This window comes from Myxocyprinus asiaticus, chromosome 33 (assembly GCF_019703515.2).
Source record: "Myxocyprinus asiaticus isolate MX2 ecotype Aquarium Trade chromosome 33, UBuf_Myxa_2, whole genome shotgun sequence".
Taxonomy (NCBI): Eukaryota; Metazoa; Chordata; class Actinopteri; order Cypriniformes; family Catostomidae; genus Myxocyprinus; species Myxocyprinus asiaticus.
The window spans coordinates 5,138,658-5,161,833 of record NC_059376.1 but is presented as its reverse complement, the minus strand read 5'-3'; the positions used below and the strand labels follow the sequence as shown (position 1 = coordinate 5,161,833).

Sequence of the window (23,176 nt, the reverse complement as noted above, 5' to 3'; positions counted from 1 at the left end):
GCCTGTCTTCCTCAGCAGATCTGCGAGCCGGGTCTCTGTGAGCTCGCTCGATTTCCAGCTTGTGGCCTGTTATGTCGAGCAGACTCAGGAAAAGCTTGTCTAGGAATTTCACCATATCTCTGCCCTCCTCATGCTCAGGAATTCCAACAATTCGAACGTTATTCCTGCGGTTTCTATTCTCAAGATCTTCAAGCTTTTCAAGGAGATGTTCCAAATCAACTTTGGTCGCGGGCGGATTAGCGGTTAATTCCCTCTCCGAAGATTCCAGAAAATTTATTCGTTTTTCAACATCAGTCACTCTTGTAGTTTACTCAGATAATTTTTTTCCATCGCCATAATCTATCGACGTATTACAGTGAGATCCTCCAAGTCAGCAAGAATCTTCGTCAACATCACCGACATGTTGGACAACTGATGCTGGATTCCTTCTCCCGCTGCGCCATCCAAATTGAGTCCCCGGTCTGTAGGCCTGTCGGGGCTTTCATCCTGAACACGTAAGTGTCTTTTAATGTCTCCAGAGCCCGAGGATTTTGACTTCTTTGCCATGTTTTGCAACAAAGAGCAAATGTGTAACTGGGTGTATCAAATTTGACCAGATTATAACATGAGAATAATAAAAAATTCAGCAAAGTGCTCAGAGCTCGTTGCTCACACGTCTGCTCCTTGCATGGCGTCACGTAACCCTCGCCAAGTATGCTTACACATACAAGGAATTTGTCTTTGTGACAGGAGCTTCCAGTACACAACAATACAAAAACAGCAACAAGACTTTTAAAAAATAATTAAAATTGAATAAAAAATAGATAAATATTGAAAAGAAAAAAGTATATATAGAATACATATATATACATATATATATATATATAGTATATGGTCTATTGTGTATTCTATATATACTTTTTTCTTTATATATATATATATATATATATATATATATATATATATATATATACACACACACACACACACACACATACATACACATACACATACATATACACATGTACACACATATACACATATATGAATATACATACATACATACACATACGTAGTGCAAATCTAAATACAAATTGGTTATGTACAGTGCAAGGGAGTGTACTGGCAGAAAAGGTAGGATATGTTGGATAATATAAAAAGACTAAGCTGTGTATTGAACATTAATTACTGCTCAAAGGGGCAGTTTTAACTGTTCATGAGATGGACAGCCTGGGGGAAAAAACTGTTCCTGTGCCTGACGGTTCTGGTGCTCAGAGCTCTCAAGCGTCGGCCAGAAGGCAACAGTTCAAAAAGGTAGTGGGCAGGGTGAGTGGGGTCTAGAGGGAATTTTCCAGCCTTTTTCCTCACTCTGGAAGTGTATAGTTCTTGTAGGGGGGGGGCAGGGGGCAACCAATAATCCTCTCAGCAGTCCAAACTGTCCTTTGTAGTCTTCTGATGTCTGATTTCGTAGCTGAACCAAACCAGACAGTTACTGAAGTGCAGAGGACAGACTCAATGACCAATGGCAAAAGAAGTACAACCTCTGCTGGGCCTTTTTCACAATGGAGTCAATGTGAGTCTCCCACTTCAGGTCCTGTGAGATGGTAGTGCCCAGGAACCTGAATGACTCCACTGCTGCCACAGTGCTGTTTAGAATGGTGAGGGGGGACAGTGTTGGGGTGTTCCTCCTAAAATCCACAATCATCTCCACCGTTTCGAGCATGTTCAGCTCAAGGTTGTTTTGACTGTACCAGACAGCCAGCTGTTTAACCCCCCTTCTGTATGCAGACTCATTGTCATCTCAGATTAGGCTGATGACAGTGGTGTTGTCTGAAAACTTCAGGAGCTTGACAGAGGGGTCCTTGGTGATGCAGTTGTTGGTGTAGAGGGAGAAGAGTAGTGGGGAGAGCACACATCCCTGGGGGGCACCAGTGCTGATTGTACAGGTGCTGGAAGTGAATTTCTCACAAGCTGCTGCCAGTCTGTCAGAAAGCTGGTAATCCACTGATAGATAGACGTGGGAACAGAGAGTTGGTGTAATTTAGTCCGGAGAATAGCTGGGATGATTGTGTTGAAAGCCGAACTGAAGTCCACAAAAAGGATCCATGCATATGTCCCTGGTCTGTCCAGATGTTGCAGGATATGATGCAATCCCATGTTGACTGCATCATCCACAGACCTGTTTGCTCGATAAGCAAATTGAAGGGGATCTAGAAAGGGTTCAGTGATGTCCTTCAGGTGAGCCAACACCAGTCTCTCAAATGACTTCATGACCACAGACATCAGGGCAACAATTAAATAGTATATCTGAAGGTTGGCTTTCCCAAGCCAACCTATTAGCAATTAATGATTTTGGCAGTATTTTTGATCAATTTAATGCATCCTTGGTGAAACGAAGCATTAATTTCTTTCAAGAACAAAAATGTCTTTGTGTTCTAACAATGGAAGCGTATATACTACATATAATATAATTTTCATAAAGTAACTTGTAAAGTAATTGAGTATTTTTTCGGCAAACTACTTATTTACTCTTACTTGAGTCATAATATTTCTCAGTACTTCTACTTGTACTCAAGTTAATTATTTCTTCAGTAGCAGTACTTTTACTTAAGTAAAACAAAAAATCAGTACTCTTTCCACCACTGACACATTCTCAAAATGATTTTTCTATTTATAATCTATGAAATTTTAATTTTGTTGCTTCAAATTCAATAAAAGCACATTTTGAAATATCAGTGAAATATCAAAATATAAACAGATTGTTATTTTTACTTCATCAAATTAAGCAAAGATTTCACACCAAACATGAGTGCATCAAAACATGAAGTCAGCTGTTTTGAAAATGAAATTACAAGGTCTTCTACTTACAGAAATGCATGGATGCTTTCACAAGAAGGCAGTAGACGTCTAGTACAATGTATACAACAGCTTACCCCCCCTTTTTTTAAGCAAAGTTTTGATCATATTGATGATCTTTTTAAAGATGTCCTTCTGCGTTTGCGCTACTGGATGTGGCCATTATCTCTCCCCTCCGGACAGCCATGAAATCTGTCTCGAGTGCTTGGGGCACCAGCACGCCGAGGCAGCTTTCATGGAAGGGTTATGTTCTCATTGCGAGAACATGCCCATCAGAATGTCACTTCCTTCTCCATGAAGCAAGGAGCCACGGCGGCTGCTCCCCAACCCGCTCCGTCCTGGGCTGATGCCCAGCCGGCCGGGTCAGCAAGGACCTCCTATCCCCCAGCACGCTCGTTCAATCCAGAAGAGCTGTCGAGCGATACAGACGGTCCGCCTCAGGGCGGATTTAATGTGTCGTTCGTGGCTCGCGATGAGGATGAGCTTTTGGTCGCAGCATCAGAGGCTGGGCTTCTGCTATGGGAAGCAGACGAATCTTCTGAGCTCCTGCCCACAGGTGGTAGAGCACAGGATGAGGTGGATGCTGAGATGGCAGCTGTGCTTGCTCGGGCGGCTGCGAATGTCAGGCTGAAGAGGAACCCTCCACCCTGCCCTGAGCATTCATGGTTGGATGATTGGTTTCTGGGCTTGGAGCGCGACTCATGGCCGCAACCCGCCCCAGTGCCTTTCTTCCGGGAAGTGCACGAGAAGCTAACAAAGTTGTGGAAGGCACCTTTAAAAAAAAAAAAAGAGAAAGAAAAAAAAAAGGGGGGGTGCCCTCTGGGCCTCGGCACCCACATGGTCAGTAAAACAGCAGTTTCCTCATTCCCTGGGTCAGCACACTCACGACGGCCAGGCGCTGGAAGTCTTTCCAGTCAATCAGGCAAACGCAAGTACCTCCCATTCCCTCATTCTCCGTAGAGAGACAGCCGGTGAACAGGTAAATGTGCTGGTCTCTGGGGTCGCTCACCCACCCCAGTCACCGGCCACCGTTGCGGGCTTGTGGAGCAGCACGTTCCCCCTGGGCTGTCTTCCGGGTGGGGCACCTGCTCTGCCTTGCTGTGAACCACCCTGCTTGGGCACAGTTGGTCCAGTCATCCCCTGGTGCTGCTGGCACAGAGTCTGGAGGCCTGGTTAGCGCTCTCCAGCCCTGTCACTGTGGCTCATCAGGATGATTCGCCTCGGCTACGTGATCCAGTTTGCCAGACGCCCGCCCAGGTTCAGTGGCATCCTCTCCTGCAGTGCGGGGCGAGGGTGTCTCCATCCTCCGGGCAGAGGTTGCCATCCTTCTGATGAAGGGAGCAATAGAGCCCGTCCCCATAGCCGAGTTGCACAAGGGCTTTTACAGCCCTTATTTTGTCATGCCCAAGAGAGGGGGAGGGTCGCACTCTTGGATCTGCATGCTTGAACAAAGCCTCACACAGGATTCCGTACAAGATATTAACGCAGACGCATCCTGGCGTAAGTACGGCATCAGGATTGGTTCACGGCCATCGACCTGAAGGATGCGTACTTTTATGTATCGATCCTTCCTCGACACAGACCCTTTCTTTGGTTTGCCTTCGAGGGATGAGCATACCAGTACAAGGTCCTCCCCTTCGGTCTGTCCCTGTCCCCACGTGTCTTTACCAAGGTCTCAGAGGCTGCCCTGGCCCCACTGCGGAAGAAGGGCATTCACATTCTCAATTATCTCGATGACTGGCTAATCCTAGCTCACTTGTGAGATCTATTGTGTGCGCACAGGGACCTTGTGCTTCAGCACCTCGACCGACTCAGGCTTCAGGTCAACTGGGAGAAGAGCAAACTCTCCCCTGTACAGAGCATCTCTTTTCTCGGTATGGAGTTGGACTCGGTCGCTCTCAAGGCACGTCTTATGACCAAATGTGCTCAGTCAGTGCTGACCTTCCTGAAGATCTTCAGGCAGAAAGTAGCGGTGCCAGTGAAACAATTTCAGAGGCTCCTGGGTCATATGCCGTCCTCGGCGGTGGTTCTCCCCCTCAGGTTGATGCATATGAGACCGTTTCAGCACTGGCTACAGACTCGAGTCCCGAGGTGGGCATGGCGCCACGGCACCTGGCGTGTGACCATCACACCACAGTGCCATCAGACTTTCAGCCCTTGGTCGGACCTGCCATTTCTACGGTCAGGTGTTCCCCTAGAGCAGGTTTCATGGTGTGCCGCGGTCATGACAGATGCCTCGAACTCGGGCTGGGGCACCATGTGCAATGGGCAGGCAGTGTCGGGCTCTGACAGGGCCCCGACTCCTTTGGCAGAGCATAAACTGCTTAGAGTTGCTGGCGGTATTGCTTTGACAGGTGCCTTGGCACACAGCTGGCCTCTGGGGCTGTGCAAGTATATGTCTCCTCCTGTGAGCCTCATTGCACAGACTCTGTGCAAATCAGGGAGGATGAGCAGCAAGTCCTGTTCGTTGTGCCGTACTGGCCCAACCGGACTTGGTTCTCAGATCTGATGCTGACAGTAGCACCTCCGTGGCACATTCCCCTGAGGCAGGACCTTCTCACTCAGGGGCAAGGCACGCTCCAGCACCCGCACCTCTGGAATCTCCATGTCTGGCTCCTGGATGGGACGTGGAAGGCCTAGCGGGTCAAATCTAGGGGTATGAGCCCTTGGAGCAGGCTGAGCTCAGCAGTCCATCTCTGAAGATGGCCCTCCTGGTGGCACTCACTTCCATCAAGAGGGTGGGGGACCTGCAGGCGCTCTCTGTTACCAGAGAAATTCCTGGAGTTCGGGCCGGCACACTCTCACGTGATCTTGAGACCCCAGCCCGGTTACATGCCCAAAGTTCCCATCACTAACAGCAGGTAGACCGGGCGGTCGGTTGGGTGTATCACTTGCATTGCACCTTTCCCCTTTTTCAAAGGTGATAATGTGCGCCTTTTGTCCACAACAGTTCCCCGTACCGGTGAACTCCGTACACCTCTTTAATTCTTTAGCACTGTCTGGTGACAAACTCGGTGGTGGAGTAACGCTACCAGGCCCAGTACTCATGGTATTCCCCTTTTCAGGTGAGCCTGTGTGCTTGGGCTCAGTGCTCCATGCGTGGTGATTCTCCTTTGGTAATCCTGTGTGATGAGATTCCACTGTTTGGTTTCCCCCTTAGGTGAAACCTGTGTCTCCCCTCATCAGAGCTTTCTGTTTCAGCCACTGTGCTGCATACTCTCTCTGTAGATAGGGTACTCCTGTGGTATCATTCCATATGTGTACTTCCCCGTTGCTAAGTCCATGTGAGGTATGCTCCACATGTTAACCTCCCTCCAGCAGGATGTGGTCTCTGTAGTGCTCTGCTTCCTGGAAAGGAAAGAGCACTTCCCAGCGCTATTCTAGAAAGTGCTTGGCGGGAGATTGCTTGGGTAAGTGCCCTCTCCCCCCTTAACGGGACTAGGGATATGACTTACCTAACTCGCTGGAAGGTCACGACATGGTTGAGCGCTCGCTGCGAGGCACGCAGCAGCTTGCCCGTGTCCACTCTTCTGTGCCTCGTGACATGGATCAGCGCCTGTGGTGTTTCCTATAGGAACCCCAAGTGTCACTACATCGACACAACATCAAGTGAGTGACAGACAGGGAATGTCTTGGTTGCTAATATAACCTCTGTTTCCTGATGGAGGGAACAAGACATTGTGTCCCTCCTGCCGTGGCGCTGAACTGGCCGCTGACATGGCCGGGACACTCTATCGGCTCCTCAGCATAAATCTGAATGAGTGATGCACACCATCTCCTTTTATACCCGTATGTCCGGGGCGGAGAGTGGCATGCAAATTCCACTCGGCAATTTTCATTGGCCTTTTCTATTTTAAGCAAAGGTTATTGGGGCTCTCAAGATCGAACCCCTAGTGTCACAACATTGACACAATGTCTCGTTCCCTCCATCAGGGAACAGAGGTTACATCAGTAACCAATTTTTTTCCAGATACTTTCAAAAGTTGGTTGTTTACCTTTCAGTACATACTTCAGTTATATTTTCCATTGCTAAACAAAAAGACATATTATTAATCCACTGCACAAAAGATGGTCTTTCCACTTTCTTCCAAAACAGAGTGATCAGATGTTTTGCTTCAAGTATCAGAATCAGAATCAGAATCAGAATGATCTTTATTGCCAAGTTTTCTCACATTCACAAGGAGTTTTTTCCGGTGATATGAGAAACAAGTGCACACAGAACATTCCAGTAAGACACAGAATATAAAAACACATACAGATAATAGGACATGTAACATGTGCAAATGGTAATGTATGTGCAAGGTAGGGGTATGTACAGTTATTGAATTAAATATGTGAATTTACGTATGTATATGAGATATGCATTTACATTATTGCACTATGGGAGAGTCCTGAGGTAGTTTAATTGTTCATGAGGCAAATGGCCTGAGGGTAACGGCCGGGTTGCAGGGGTATTTCTTCTGAAGTCCACAGCCATCTCCACTGTTTTGAGCATGTTCATCTCAAGGTTGTTGTGACCACACCAGACAGCCAGCTAATCAACCTCCCATCTATATTCAGACTCGTTACCATACTCATCACCATCGCGGATGAGGCCGATGACCGTGGTGTCGTCTGCAAACTTCATTAGCTTGACAGTGGGGTCTTTTGCAGTGCAGTCATTCGTGTACAGGGAGAAGCACACTGGAGAGAGAATGAGAAGCACCAGTTCTAATAGTGATAAAAGTATCCTTATATCAATAAGTTTACAGGTGTTTCTACCCATGACATCATTCTCAGGAGTGATTCCCTAAATAACAATTTCTGGCTTCATAGGTAAGTTTACAGGAACCATCTGAAAAATTAATTGAGCCTCCTCTTTCCAAAACTCCTCCACCTTAGGGCAGCTCCACGTGCAGTAGAAGTGTACCTTTAGCAAGAGAACATTTACTGCACGTATCTGGAATGTTCGGGTTTATTTGGGTTGATTTTGTTTGGTCTAACCGGAGTAATGTACATATCATATTCCAACTGAATTGTAATAACTTCGAGTGTAAATGGTTTGTAATTGGGCTTCCATTCATATTTCCTCCCATATATATATATATATATATATATATATATATATATATATATATATATATAAGGAAATGTCTACTTTTAGATCTTCTTTCCAGGAAATCAATTTAGATTCAGAAGATTCTTTAGAATATGACTAACATATAATAAAACTGAGATATTAAGACTTCAGAGTGAGAAGGTTTTGATAATACATTTTCTAGTGATTACTTATTTGGTTTTGTAAGCTTTGTTCCTTGGTAAGAAGGTATATATATATATATATATATATATATATATATATATATATATATATATATATATATATATATATGTATAGCTCCTAAGTTAAAGAAAAAAAAATGTTTTTTAGGAATGCCAAATTGTGTTGTTATCTCTGTAAAAGATACTAGATCATTACTCTTGTAAACATCCTGGATTTTTTGCAGCCCTATTTTGTACCATAGTTAAAATCCTAAATCTAATCTGGCTGGTTTGAATTTTTCATTTCCCCATATTGGAATAACCTAAATACTTAGACATTACAGACATTAATTGTGTTTATTAAAATAGGGTTAAAACCATATATTTGCATTTTTTTTTAGGGCTTTGGTATCTGCCTAAAGAGGTATAGATTAAAGGGTAATTTTGACCAGGGTTCCCACTCTTTTCATGGCACAATTTTCCAGGAGTTTTCCAGGACATTTTATAAACCACAAGGTTGTAGTATTCCATATTCGATAGTTTAATTAAATTTAATTGTCAAAATGGTGTCTAATGAAATGAATTTGTTAAAACTTTAATCAAATGAAAATATAATTATTTTAATTAATTAAATGTTTCAGCATATCATTGCATTATTTTCAAATTAAGTGCTTTTCTACCAAATCCTCGCAGCAAAATCTGAAAAGTGCTGCACAACAGAACATCACAGATGTGAGCTATTGCTTTAATACATTATTATCATTTCATTGCATTAAACCTGATCTTTCACCCATTTCATGTGTCCATTTAAATCAAGCTTTTATTTGGCAGTTTCTGTGTGTTTTTAATGGTAGTTTTTTACCCCCGGATAAGCAGTTTGCTACATGGCCTAGTGTGATAATAATTAAACCCCAAAAAGCTATGATTTCATTAAAATAAATATAATTAGTCTGTATGTGCTGCACGCTTCAGAGCTCTTTGCTCACTGTCATCTACTTCACACATACACACACACCCAGAGCACGCATGATGCTCATGACGAGGTGTTTTCAGTGCACAAGCGGCCAGCTTGATACATTGATTTTAAAGCATGCAGCATATGCAGTTAATTAAATCACAGACTTTTACAGTTTAATAGACCTTTTTCACGCTAGCGCCATCTTTGATTTTTAATGGGAATGACAACGAGGCTGAGACTTATCTAGTCTATCCCTCACAGCCTCGTTGTCATTCCCATTAAAAATCAAAGATGGCGCTAGCGTTAATAAGGTCTATAATCACACTTGGACATATCGAGAATTCAGCCTGGTTGTGCAAATAATTGTGCATATAAACATTCATTTTTGTGCAAAATATGTCAAATTCCATGACATTCCGCATTTTATATCCAGTGCAAGTTTTATGACTGAATTCAGTTATTCCATCTGTATTTTCTGCATCACAGCAATCATAGGGCCCTACATGTGGTAATGGCGGTATTAGCAGACTCTGACAGAGGTGGACAAAGTACACAACTCCATCACTTGAGTGAAAGTACAGATACTACTGGTCAAATATTACTCCATTACAAGTGAAAGTTGTAAAGACAGATTTTTACTTAAGTAAATGTACAGAAGTAATTGGTTTTAAAAGTACTTAAGTATCAAAAGTAAATTTCCTTTTTTATGTCAACGCATCGTTTTATTATTGTTGCATTGTTGTATGTAATACTTACAATACCTTATGCCTCTGAAGCAACCTACTGAATACACTGACTAGCTTGTAGTATCTGTGGAATAAAGAGCTTTTAAAAATGTTACAAAACCTATAGAAATGAAACAACTGAACTGACAAAAAAGACATAATTTTTTTTATCATCGTCTTTTACCATAATCATCTTCATTTTTTTATTTAACACTCCTACCCACCCCCACAAAAGCAGCAGGGTAGTGTTCTCACACAGCTCTGGCAGAACATGATAACTGCTCTCTCTGGCTCAATGGCAGCACCAACACAGATTTGAATGTTCCGGTATGATTATTGTCAAAGGTTTAACAGACAGGTGAATCGTTATCATTTAGGAAAGAGATCGTGTGGGTGTTTGAATCGAGATCTCTATCTTTTTATGATTTAATTGTGCAGCTCTACACATACAGTGCATCCGGAAAGTATTCACAACACTTCAATTTTTCCACATTTTGTTGTTACAGCCTTATTCCAAAATGGATTAAATTAATTATTTTCCTCAAAATTCTACAAACAATACCCCATAATGACAACGTGAAAGAAATTTGTTTAAAATCTTTGCAAATGTATTAAAAATAAAAAACGAAAAAAAAAAAAAAATCACATGTACATAAGTATTCACAGCCTTTGCCATGACACTCAGAATTGAGCTCAGGTGCATCCTGTTTCCACTGATCATCCTTGAGATGTTTCTGCAACTTGATTGGAGTCCACCTGTGGTAAATTCAGTTGATTGGACATGATTTGGAAAGGCACACACCTGTCTATATAAGGTCCCACAGTTAACAGTGCATGTCAGAGCACAAACCAAGCCATGAAGTCCAAGGAATTGTCTGTAGACCTCTGAGAGGCACAGATCACAGACAAATTTCTGCAGCATTGAAGGTCCCAATGAGCACAGTGGCCTCCATCATCCGTAAATGGAAGTTTGGAACCACCAGGACTCTTCCTAGAGCTGGCCACCCGGCCAAACTGAGCGATCGGGGGAGAAGGGCCTTAGTCAGGGAGGTGACCAAGAACCCGATGGTCACTCTGACAGAGCTCCAGCATTTCTCTGTGGAGAGAGGAGAACCTTCCAGAAGAACAACCATCTCTTCAGCACTCCACCAATCAGGCCTGTATGGTAGAGTGGCCAGACAGAAGCCACTCCTCAGTAAAAGGCACATGACGGCCCACCTGGTGTTTGACAAAAGGCACCTGAAGGACTCTCAGACCATGAGAAACAAAGATTGAACTCTTTGGCCTGAATGGCAAGTGTCATGCCTGGAGGAAACCAGGCACCGCTCATCACCTGGCCAATACCATCCCTACAGTGAAGCATGGTGGTGGCAGCATCATGCTGTGGGGATGTTTTTCAGCAGCAGGAATTGGGAGACTAGTCAGGATCGAGGGAAAGATGAATGCAGCAATGTACAGAGACATCCTTGATGAAAACCTGCTCCAGAGTGCTCTGGACCTCAGACTGGGGCAAAGGTTCATCTTCCAACAGGACAACGACCCTAAGCACACAGCCAAGATAACAAAGGAGTGGCTACGGGACAACTCTGTGAATGTCCTTGAGTGGCCCAGCCTGAGCCCAGACTTGAACCCGACTGAACATCTCTGGAGAGATCTGAAAATGGCTGTGCCCCATCCAACCTGATGGAGCTTGAGAGGTCCTGCAAAGAAGAATGGGAGAAACTGCCCAAAAATAGGTGTGCCAAGCTTGTAGCATCATACTCAAAAAGACTTGAGGCTGTAATTGGTGCCAAAGGTGCTTCAACAAAGTATTGAGCAAAGGCTGTGAATACTTATGTACATTTGTTTTTTATTTTTAATAAATTTGCAAAGATTTCAAACAAACTTCTTTCACGTTGTCATTATGGGGTATTGTTTGTAGAATTTTGAGGAAAATAATGAATTTAATCAATTTTGGAATAAGGCTGTAACATAACAAAATGTGGAAAAAGTGAAGCGTTGTGAATACTTTCCAGATGCACTGTAACTATAGTAATTATACAAGGTAACAACAACAAAACAAAAAAAAACTATAAAAGTTAAAAGATATTATCTTATTTAACTCTTAAGCTCATTTACATTTGAATTCACGCTTTTGCATGCTAACTAACGTCATTGTCGAACCTTACCTATGCGTTAGCGGTGTATCCACAAGGGTATGGCAACATGGCAGGCAAATCCATAAAAAATAATTTGACCAACCATACTACATACTGAAACTTTAGCTCTAAAACACAAGAAATTTAAAGTTTACATACCTCAATATGCTTCCGCAGGTTGGACGGCAAGTTTTTGAAGGCTGTGATATGGTTTGTTTTAAGCAAACAAAGCAAACATTTAAAACGAAAACGAATCTTTAACATTTTCAGAAAACTGGAACCTATTTTCTAAGTATGACCATGCGCACTGCGCCATCTTCCATTTTGCCAACTGATAAGTGTTCAAAAAATGCTGGGAAATCAATGAACTTGACGACACGTGACCCTACAAGAGTGATTATAGATAGGCTGTCTGTCACCTGCAAAAAAAAATCACGTTTTAGGAAAGAAAAAGATTCTCCAAATCCAAATCTTTTCAGTACCTCAAATAAGTATGGCCATTCCACCCTATCAAAGGTATTTTCAGCATCCAATGACAGGATGGCTGTATCTAAAGCCCCCTTTTTTTAGATGTAATACATTAAGCACTTCATAAATCAGTTTTGGTCTCGATCTATTATCTCTGGTAGAAGTGTCTCCAGCCTCCTTGCCAAAATTTTGTTTAATACTTTAACGTCGGTGTTAAGCAATGAAATTGGTCAAAATATATTAATAATAAAAATATTTTTTTATTAGGTTTAGGGAGTAATGTACCGTAAGAGCGGTTCTTAGAGAGACTGGTAGCGCACCATTTGCAAAAATTTTTTTTTCTTTAAACGTCTAACGTCTTTACATTTTTTGTAGAAGTCTACATTAAGCCCATCCGGCCCAGGTGTCAGACCTGCCTTTAAACTATCAATAACCTCTGAAATTTCCTCTTCTCTTATCTCTAAATCCAGAGATGTGTTTGTCTCTTCAGAGATAGTGTTCAGACCATCCAAAAAACCTACTTGTGTGGTAATGTCTATATATTTTGATACAATGTCTATATACCTTGAACAATTAAATATCTATTTTATTATTTTAGCCATTTGAAATGGAAAAACAAAAGAAGACAAATTATAAACATCAAACAATTCAAACTTAATATAACACTTAAGCTCCACAACTGTGAATGCTTCCACTGGCTAAACGGGTCTATTTATTAAACCAAAAAAGGGAACCGAAAAAATTGAGAACCACTGGTGTAGGGTGTATGTGGGACACAATTAACACAATAAACACACTGCAGTGATGCCCCCATACTGTATGTTAGTATTTAACTAGGAATGCAAATAGCATCAAACACTTAAGAGATAGTTCACCCAAAAATGAAAGTTCTCTCATCATTTACTCACCCTTATGCCATCCCAAATGTATATGGCTTCTTTCATCTGCTGAACATAAATTAAGATTTTTAGAATTTCTCAGCTCTTTTGGTCCAAACAATCAATGCAAGTGAATGGGTGCCAAAATGTTGAAGCTCCAAAAATCCCATAAATCATCATAAAAGTAATCCATAAGGCTCCAGTAGTTAAATCAATATCTTTAGAATCGATATGATTGGTGTGAGTGATAAACAGATCACGTTCACATTCTTCTTCTTGTGTTTTTGTTGATTCACATTCTTCATGCATACCGCCCTCTACTGGGCAGGGAGAATAATAAAAAAGAATGACTTAAATATTGGTCTGTTTCTCACCCACACCTATCATATCACATCTGAAGATATGGATTAAAACACTGGAATCGTATGGATTACTTTTATGATGCCTTATGTTTTTTTTTAAAGCATCAGCATTTTGGCACCCATTCACTTGCATTGAATGGACCTACAGAGCTAAAATAATATCCTAAAAATCATAATTTGTGTTCTGCAGAAGAAAGAAAGTCTTACACATCTGGGATTGCATGAGGATGAGTAAATAATGAGAGAATTTTCATTTTTGTGTAAAATATCCTTTAGTGCAAAGAAGATGCTTTTTGTTGCTATTTACACTTAGTGCAAATAGCTGCTGCTTTAATTTACATTTGGAATACATATAATGTTCATATTCACTGTGAATGCAAGCCCACCATGATGTTGTAGTCAGTGCCAGCTTTGATCTTCCAGATTTTAGACTGGAGTGAGCTAGAAGCCAAACTGTTATCTTAAATATGTGCTGCATAAGCACCCCAAACGTGACACGGTGAACATATCGAGTCATTGCATTGAGTCAGCAATGGAGAATTGTGGTAACACTGACAAGCTTTGCACAATTTTATTTTGTTCATAAATAAGCATAGGCTCATTTAAGCAGTAGTGCAGATTAAAACATGGGCTGGGGGATGATGGCAAATATCCCGGATTGATTGCCAGTGGCGCACACTACATTAGCCGCGTAGGCCTATATTCTCCGCTCTATGCATCTATAACGCAAAATATGCGCGAATCTCGCATAAATAGCAAAGCCAGAGCTGGAAGCAAATGTTGAGCATATATAAATATATGGTGTATATTGAGTAGTGTGCGTACTGTAGTTAATGAATCTGTGTCTCCTCCCACCCTAGCACGAGCGCACTGAATGCGCAGGAGGGAGGGAGAGAGAGAGAGAGAGAGAGAGAGAGAGAGAGAGAGAGAGAGAGAGAGAGAGAGAGAGAGAGAGAGATGATGATGGCGGAGGAAGATCAGCGTTGAGTGTATAGCTTTATGTAATTGCGTTCACTGAGCATATTATACATATAAAATATAGTCGGCCTGCACGCTAGATCCAGACATGGGTAATGAGGCCAGCATGGAGGGCGGTGAAGGGGACACTGTAGTGGGGATGTCGGTTTCAGCACCGCCGGGCTCTGGACAGCTCATGAAGCCCGTGAATGGCGCAGCGGCCGGGGCTGGAGCAGCCCTCGAACACAGGGCGGGAATGAATAGGTGAGAAGGAACTTCTTTCTGCTCTACAGTAGTGAAATATGTGATAAAATGCAAATGTATATATAGTAAAAGGCAAATGTATGCTGTTTAAAAAATAAAGTAAATAAATAAGATTTACGATTCACAACGAGCATGAGTTTGATTGATTGTGAGCGGAACGGAAGATACACAGCATCCGTTTGTGGTGCTCGTTTCTTAGCTACGATCGTTCCATTTACCATACTGCGGTGTAAAATAAATACAGGGCTGTCTAAGAACAAGCCGTTTCTAGGAAGCTGGACACGTTAGATTAGGGAGATCGACAAACCTGAGCCTCATAATAATAAACCTAGAGGATGCTGCGTGTGTGTGTATTTGTGTGTGTGCGTGAGAGAGAGAGAGAGAGAGAGAGAGAGAGAGAGAGAGATGTAGCCTATATGAACGTGTGAATAAGAAATGTGCACGTGTAGCCTTCTGTTTACCGTAAGGTGTTTTGTGTTTTTGTTAAAACGTGTGTTGCATCCAAGAATTGAGCATCATATTATATTTGGTTTTGGTTGTTAGCTAAATCATTATTTCCTCCGTCAGATTTGTCATGCGTGCTATAAAAAGGCTGCATATCTATAGCGGTAAATTATGTAGCTTCACTTCCGATCTTATTATTGAATTGTTTAGGTTCATTTCTTTTAACAAATTATAATAGTTGGCTATTGAAGTGGTTGTATACATGTTTTAAAGAGATTTCTCTAAGAATTCGCATTTAGACAGTATGCACAGCGAGCATTGCTTCTTCTCTGCAAATGGCTGTCTGTATGTGATGGAGGGGTAGAGTATACAACTGTAAGTGCTTTTACATGAAGAATTGATAGCACTGCAATACACGCACAGCAGCTCATTCATCCGTTCATCAGCAGTTTGCTGTAGTGAATGACTCATTACATCTAGGCCCACAGCAAACACAATTATGTTGTAATTTCACGTCGTGAAAAGGCCATGATAAAGTTTTTATCCAAAGTATTTAACGCGACAGATACCTATTGAGCATTTTGGGGGCCCTAAGCAGATTTTCCAAATGGGGCCCCCCTACCTAAAGTACACCTCTCCAAACACACCCAGCATCAATAACTCAGCGTTTAAATTGTGCAGATAAACAAGACTTATTTTTCAAAAGCATAAAGCTTAAAAATGCAAATCTATCAACTAGTTTATCAGCACAGATATAAATATTTCAGAACTACAAAAATGAATTTAAAAAAAAAATTTTTTTTTACAAACACATATCACATGCAAAAATTGCTACAAATATTTAATGAAATTCTGTGCAAATGATTAAACAATGTGCAAATGAATAAGCAATGTGCAAAATTCAAGATTAAAATACAAAATTAAGGTATGGTAGCCTACAGTAGATGATATTTGCACAGTGACAAATTCTCAGGGCCAGCAAATCCTTCTCTGCTGGCCTAACATGACAAATATATAAATATGTTTCATCCTTTCATTCTCAATCACCTTTTTGCCTATGTATTTTTTAATCGCTTTCCACTCTTAATTAATCTACAAACAAATAGAGAAAAACGAAAAGTTTATCCAGTCAGAATTTATTCCTTGATGCTTACAAGCAAAGTGTGACAACTGTTTCACAAATCGCATGCCCAAAGCAGCACATGAGTTTGAGCTCCACCCGGTTAGGCCTTCAGAATTGCTTCAGAATCCCTCAACAGTGCAAATGAATGGGCAACTAAAATCAGATTGTCAGATTCATCAGCCAATCAGATTTATTTATTTGTTCTTGGTGGGTGTGATCTTTAAGATATGTCTGGGTGGAGGCCTTCTAGCTGGCCTTGAGTGATGCAATCACACAAGTGATGAACGTAATTCAAGAGCGAAAAGCATAATATCAAGCTGCCTGATGAGTCGGCTGTCATCACTGCTGGTATTGCCATTGAGAAAGAGATCCTTATGGATTTAATCCTAAGATGTTCTGCATGATCGTGTGATTGATTAATTAAACAGGAAAGGAGGGCTGAATTTCACCTCAAGCAAACTGGTTAGTGCGTTTTGCTTTGTTATAGCAACATCAGGAGTTTTGTAAGTGTAAATTAGGCTGCTTGAGCATTCAGTGTCGGATCAAGTTTTGAAAAGTAGTGCTGTATTCCATTCAACTCGGAAAGTCGGATTTTACAACTTCCTATTAGGAAAGATGCAATGGAATGCATCTTGAAGTCAGAATTACAACTTGTAGGCTCGTGCAGAAATTCTCAACTCCAATTTGGCAAGATGCAGATGCATAATGTCACACAAACATGTCGACACTCAGGGAGATATAGAAAGTAAGGGATAAACATTCACTTTATTATGTAATATCGATAAATGAGTTTGTTTCCACATTACATGATATTAAAGCTTGATTAACAAACGCCTGCAGAAACAGGTGTGTAAAACATATAATCTCTTTTGATAATCGTACACCTGTAGCACAAATGCTTGCGCTGCAGCATTATTTATCAGTTGGGTTACTAGGAGACATCTCTAATGAGAGTCAAACCCCTGCTAAGCTAACGGGAGCATTGCAGTTTTGTTTCCTTACATGTCATCTTCTGAATATCGGGGAATGGAATGCATTTATGGTCAGAGATATCAAGTAGGAATATCCCACATCCAACTTGAATGGAACGCAACATAACTGTGTACCCTGATGAAACAAAATTTATTCCAAGCAACATTTAAATCGCAAATATCATTAGATAGATTTTTCCAGGTATTATAGACCTCCTTGGCAGATTCATATGAAAAATTATGATTTTTGAATGTCTGTTCGGGAGGCGTTCATTTCACAAAACAATCATTCTGCAGTTAAAATTAGGCTTGCTTGACATTAAGTGACATTTCAAGTTCTGGCTTTCGTGCGTGGACGTGTTTTTAAAATGTCAGTTGGTATTACCAGTTAGCTGCAACATAATGTATGATGCCCAAATGCATAGGGTGTCTTATTCATTGTGAAACTGTGTTTTCTTAATGGCATCAATCACACTGAAGGCCTAGACTTAAAATGCACGGCCCGCCACTGTATTTGCACTTACTGCAAACAGTGGCATATGCTATTTGCACCCTGGTGTATAATAAAACAGCATTTAATCTAATAAGTATTGTGATGTAACTTAACTAAATTGCTGGCAGCGGGATGAAACGCACCTGATGTGTCATGTAATAACTGTACCTCGTCACTGCTGTCTTCAAATGCCAAGCACAGTTTAGAGAGAGCCAGAGGTGGACTGGTGCTAAAAAGTGGCCCTGGACATTCTGGCCCAGAGTGGCCCACCAAACCCGGCCCGCAACACACCACAATGGCTCATTGATAAGATTTTCTGGCTCAATTGAAAAAATTTTATTGAAAAAAGAAGACATTTTTATTGACTGCTAGTCATCACAACGGGCCCCATAGTGCAAAAATCGTCATATCTTTAAAACAAATAAAACCACTGTAAATGTGATGTGGATTTTTTAGAGAAAGCACTAAAATAAGCACTTTGTAGCTCAGACAAATATCATGCCCGAAAATGTTTTTCCCAACATACAGATGTTAGGTTAAAATGTGCATGAAAGTACAAGGGAAAGTGTGCATTTTAGGTGCTGTGACAAGTCAGCATTTCTTCAAAAATTTTAAAGATCTTATTCACCTTTCAACTTTTTTCTAGAAGTGCAATATACTATTGTCTTAGTCAATATGAGGTTGTAGAAACAACAAGTATAATCATAATATATTATGTATGTATATACAGCTATACAAGATCATAAAATTTTGTTTAAAATAGTTAGATGAAGAAAGTGTCACACAGCTGGACACTGATGACAATTACCCACATAACTGTGTAAATGTTTATTAAAAAAACAAAGTTTATGTACATATATAAATATAAACAAATATAAATATATGTAAAACAAAATAAACATAACTCTTAAAATGTAGATCTTTGCAGATTCATATTTTTAATCTATGTGAGTTTGTTGCGTCTTTATATCTGCAGTGTTTTATTCCTTCCCCAGCATATTATTCTTGAGAAAAAGTGAAAAGCCCAATGCTTTGACAAGCGCTGTTTCTGCTTTCCTTTAAACAAAGTAAGCCTCAAAGACTCAAATAGCCACAAAGTAATATTTTTCATGACTTATTTTCTGCATTTTTATCAGGTGTGAGCATTATTCAGCAAGCCGCACTTCAGTTCCCTGCGGTATGAATAAATTATGCAAATGACTATGTACTGCTCATAGCCTTACTGTTTGCAGATTTTATATATGCTGCTGTTATTGTATTTGTTGTAACTTGCAGTTATTTGTCATTTTGTGATTATTCAGAGCTCACCTTATACTTAAAATGTTGTCTTTGGTTGTCACATTTATTGTTATTTGTATGTCAAATAATTAGGTCCACACGAGGTACAGAGTGCACACACGGAAATGCATTACGACGAGTCAGTAATTTAAAAATAAAAGTTATTTAAGTTTTTCCAAAATAAAAGCCTTTGCATTGGCTTTACGTTACAAAGTTTTTTTAATATTCACTCTGTAATGGGGTCTGCACGGGCATGTTGGAGCCAAGGGCGGCCCATCTATATTGGATAATTACCCAGCCGCCCACCGGGAAAATGCCTGGTGCTCCCGACGACCAGTCCACCCCTGGAGAATGGTCTTTTCAGGTTCAGGAAATGGTTACCGTAGCCTCGCTTTCCGGCCTGTGAGATGATGTGCCGCTAGAAAATGTGCTAGAAAAAGGTGCCAACCACGCGTTTCAGACCGGGAAAGGCATGCATGCACCCGTCTACCCCCTTCTCTGCAATGTGCAACCTTTAGTGTGCCCCCCGATCACAACAAGAACACAGCGTTTACTTTTAGTGATAGGCTATAACATTGCCCTGTAGGGCCTTGGCCCACTCAAAATGGCAGCAGAGACCGCATGGCCCTTTGTTCTATAATCAAAGGAGAGACATTGAACTCAGTTTCCCAGGATCCTTCACAAATTCACAACTGGATGCGAAGTCCCGCCCATGGACCCAGTCTCAAATGCCATTGGTCGAAAGCGGCCTACGACCGATGACGTCATCTTGTCAATAAAACCAGCAGACAGATGAAGTTCGGCCTCTCTGTGCAAAGCTCTGCCTGGCTGTTAAGGGACATCTGTACTGTGCACGTACTGAAGGAGTTTTCCCTCCGTTTTGGACTGAGAACAAAGAGACCACGTTTTTCTAACCTCACCATTTGGCCACGGTAGAGTAAGATTAACTTAGCTTTGTTCAAGTCTTATAGTATACTTATAACCACCGGTTCAGTTTCACTGTAAAGCAACAGTAAATTTATTTTGAAAAACGGAAAGGCGACCAGTTTCCCTTCTCCCTCTTTTTCATTCAACGTTGACTACTTTCCATCACTGGATCTGAAGAATAAAGCAGAGACGTGTCTTTTCGCTGACAAGCGTAAGACAAGGGACCATCCATACCGTTTCTCCTGACCGCTCAATGCAACAGGAATTCCAACGGACAACCCTACTGAAATCACACAGGATTTTGTATGTAAGGCTTGATATCTGGGCAGATTTAGTTTAGAAACTGTGATTTTTCTTGTGAAACTAAATCGTATTTTTGATTCTAAATGCTGATGTTTTGAATGTATTTGTATGTTAAACTCTGCTCGCTGTTTTGAGTTGGGAGATTTGTATTTAGTTTTCTTTTGGGGTTATGTTTGTTTTGTTGAGTGATCTGAACTAGTAATTCAGTCCCGCTGTTACGAGCGGTTACCCTTAATTAAACTGCATGCACTTTTCCTCTCTCTCTCGCTCTCATTCTCTCTCTCTCACTGATATTCATTGAGTGAGCGGCGCCACGTTTTGTGTTCGACTCAGGCTGGTGAACTAAATTCTCCTGCCTGTTTCGTCAGTTCCTTTGTGTGTCCGCTCATTTCCACCCTCACGTGGTATCAGCTTCATTTTGGATTTAACCCTCCATTTTGAACCTGATCCTCCGTTTTGATTCCTTTGTTACCACATCTGGACACACACACACATACACACACACACACACACACACACACACACTAGCATATAGCTCCACTGTTAGTTTAGGATTTCCTTGATTTATTTTTGGATTATATTCGGATAGTATTGGCTGTGTTCACTGGCTGGTGAACCAAATTCTCCCGCCTGTTTCGTCAGTTCCTTTGTGTTCGCTCATTTCCACCCTCACGTGGTATCAGCTCCATTTTGGATTTAACCCTCCATTTTGAACCTGATCCTCCGTTTTGATTCCTTTGTTACCACATCTGGACACACACACACACACACACACACACACACACACACACACACACTAGCATATAGCTCCACTGTTAGTTTAGGATTTCCTTGATTTATTTTTGGATTATATTCGGATAGTATTGGCTGTGTTCACTACTGCTTGATTATAATAAATCTTGTTATATTATAATAAGTACTCCTGTTTGTTTTTGTTTGAATATTGTGTTGAAGCCAACCTCTGCCACATGAAGAACTCCCAAGTTACCTCAGAGTACTGTTATTTTATTGGTGTTAGAAACTAACTGTAACTAGATTACTGTTAGATTTGTATAGCAATAATTTAACTATTTTTCCCCTTTTTGATTATTTTGATTAACAATTAAGATACTCAACCTACAGGGTAGATTTTGTTTTGTGAGACTCAATCAGTAACTTGCTATCATTTTTCTCTTTTCAAAGAGTGGTGCCCCGAGAATAGAATTTAAAGAGTTCAATTCTATTTAATTATTATTTAATTATTTGATTGTTATTTAATTATTCCATGATTAATAACAATGAATTATTGATTATTTCTGATAGGAAAACTGATTTAAACAACCAGTAGCACCTACAGCCCTTAGACACTTTATTTACACCTTTTGTGTTCATTTTTATTTAAAATAAATGACTTTCTGATGGTGTGTTGTTCTGTCTGTTCTCGATTACATAAGGGGAGAATAGTGAAATTGGCAAAAGGTGGACTTAAACCCATATCGCCCACAAAACTAACCAGTTGTCTTACTATTGATCTCAGATCTTAGGCTGGAACTTGTCAAATTCACATACTTGTCCCTCCACATCTTTTCTTCAGAGCGAATGTAATATTTTAATATTTTTGACAGGTTCCATCTGACTGGCTGTGTGCCCAGTGCTATTTACACTGATTGCAAATAATTATTTGGCTATACTGAACCCATGGTAGGGGCACCCTGGTCACCGCGGCGGCCCTATGCAGCCACATATGTTGCTTAATAGGTAGGGCCGGCACTGCCTACTGCACAAATAGAGCAGAATAAATATGCAATTTTTTCACGAGATATCTTAATCTGTCCACTAACAAAATAAATACCAAAAACCTGCATACAGTACATGGTTCCTATTTTCTACAATTAGTGTTTGAAGACAAGGAGCATTTTTGTTACAAGTGTCCCTATACCAGGTACAGCTGTAACAATCATCTGTAATGTGCTAAATAAGGCATTTGGACTGACTTAAGAGAAATACAGGGACACATTTAATACTCTGTGATTTTCTTCAAATATTTGTAATGTTTGCATATGTATAATTTCTAACACATCAGCTTGAAAGACTCTCTTAGTTTTCCTCACCCTGATACGAGGCATCCTGTGACATGCACACACACGTAAACAAACCAAAATACTAATTTACAATCATATTTTTGGACTAAATCTACTTTACAAAATCATTTACACTGCACAATTATATCTGTCTATTCATCTGTCTGTCTATCCATCTGTCTGTCCATCCTTCCATCCATAATTTCTCATCAGTGTGGACTATGTTCTTCAAATGTTCCACAAATAGAAAATTAAAGCTCAAACTTGCATTAGAGGGGAAATATTCAGTGTTTCAGCTGTACTCCGTTACAACTGAATTTGGTCTACCCCTACTTAAAACAACAGATGTCAGGGTTTTTTCATGTTATGTCGGCCTAGGTATTTTCACATCGTTGCAGAAAAGTCACTATGGCATTTTTTTTTAATCACATCAGCACATCTCCTGTGACGTTTTAGGAACCTACTTACCTACCAACCTGGGACTTCACATGCTGTCATCAAACATGTTTACCATGTTATCTTTCAAAGCAAAGTTTACTAACAACATAAACAGTAGCCTAATAGTCACAGAACGAGATCAAATATGTGATTCTAGTGGTGTCTTTTTATATTTCTTTTTTGAATTTGCAGAATTCAAAAAGTTATTGGCTACATCAGCATATGTGATTATGTTAAATACAAAACACATTTATTTACTCATTGTATATGTAGGATCTACTGGTTGTTTAGATCAGTGTAACTATCAGAAATA

The 23,176-nt window shown here is 40.7% G+C and overlaps 1 protein-coding gene across 1 annotated transcript in view; it reads left to right on the top strand.

Moving 5' to 3' along the window:
• Positions 1 to 14,671: 14,671 nt before the first annotated feature.
• Positions 14,672 to 23,176, top strand: part of bsna (bassoon presynaptic cytomatrix protein a) — a 287,753-nt gene continuing 279,248 nt past the window's right edge. Inside the window, exon 1 of the mRNA XM_051670134.1 lies at positions 14,672 to 14,826. Within this exon, the coding sequence (XP_051526094.1) occupies positions 14,672 to 14,826 (155 nt within the window). The remainder of the gene's footprint in view (positions 14,827 to 23,176) is intronic.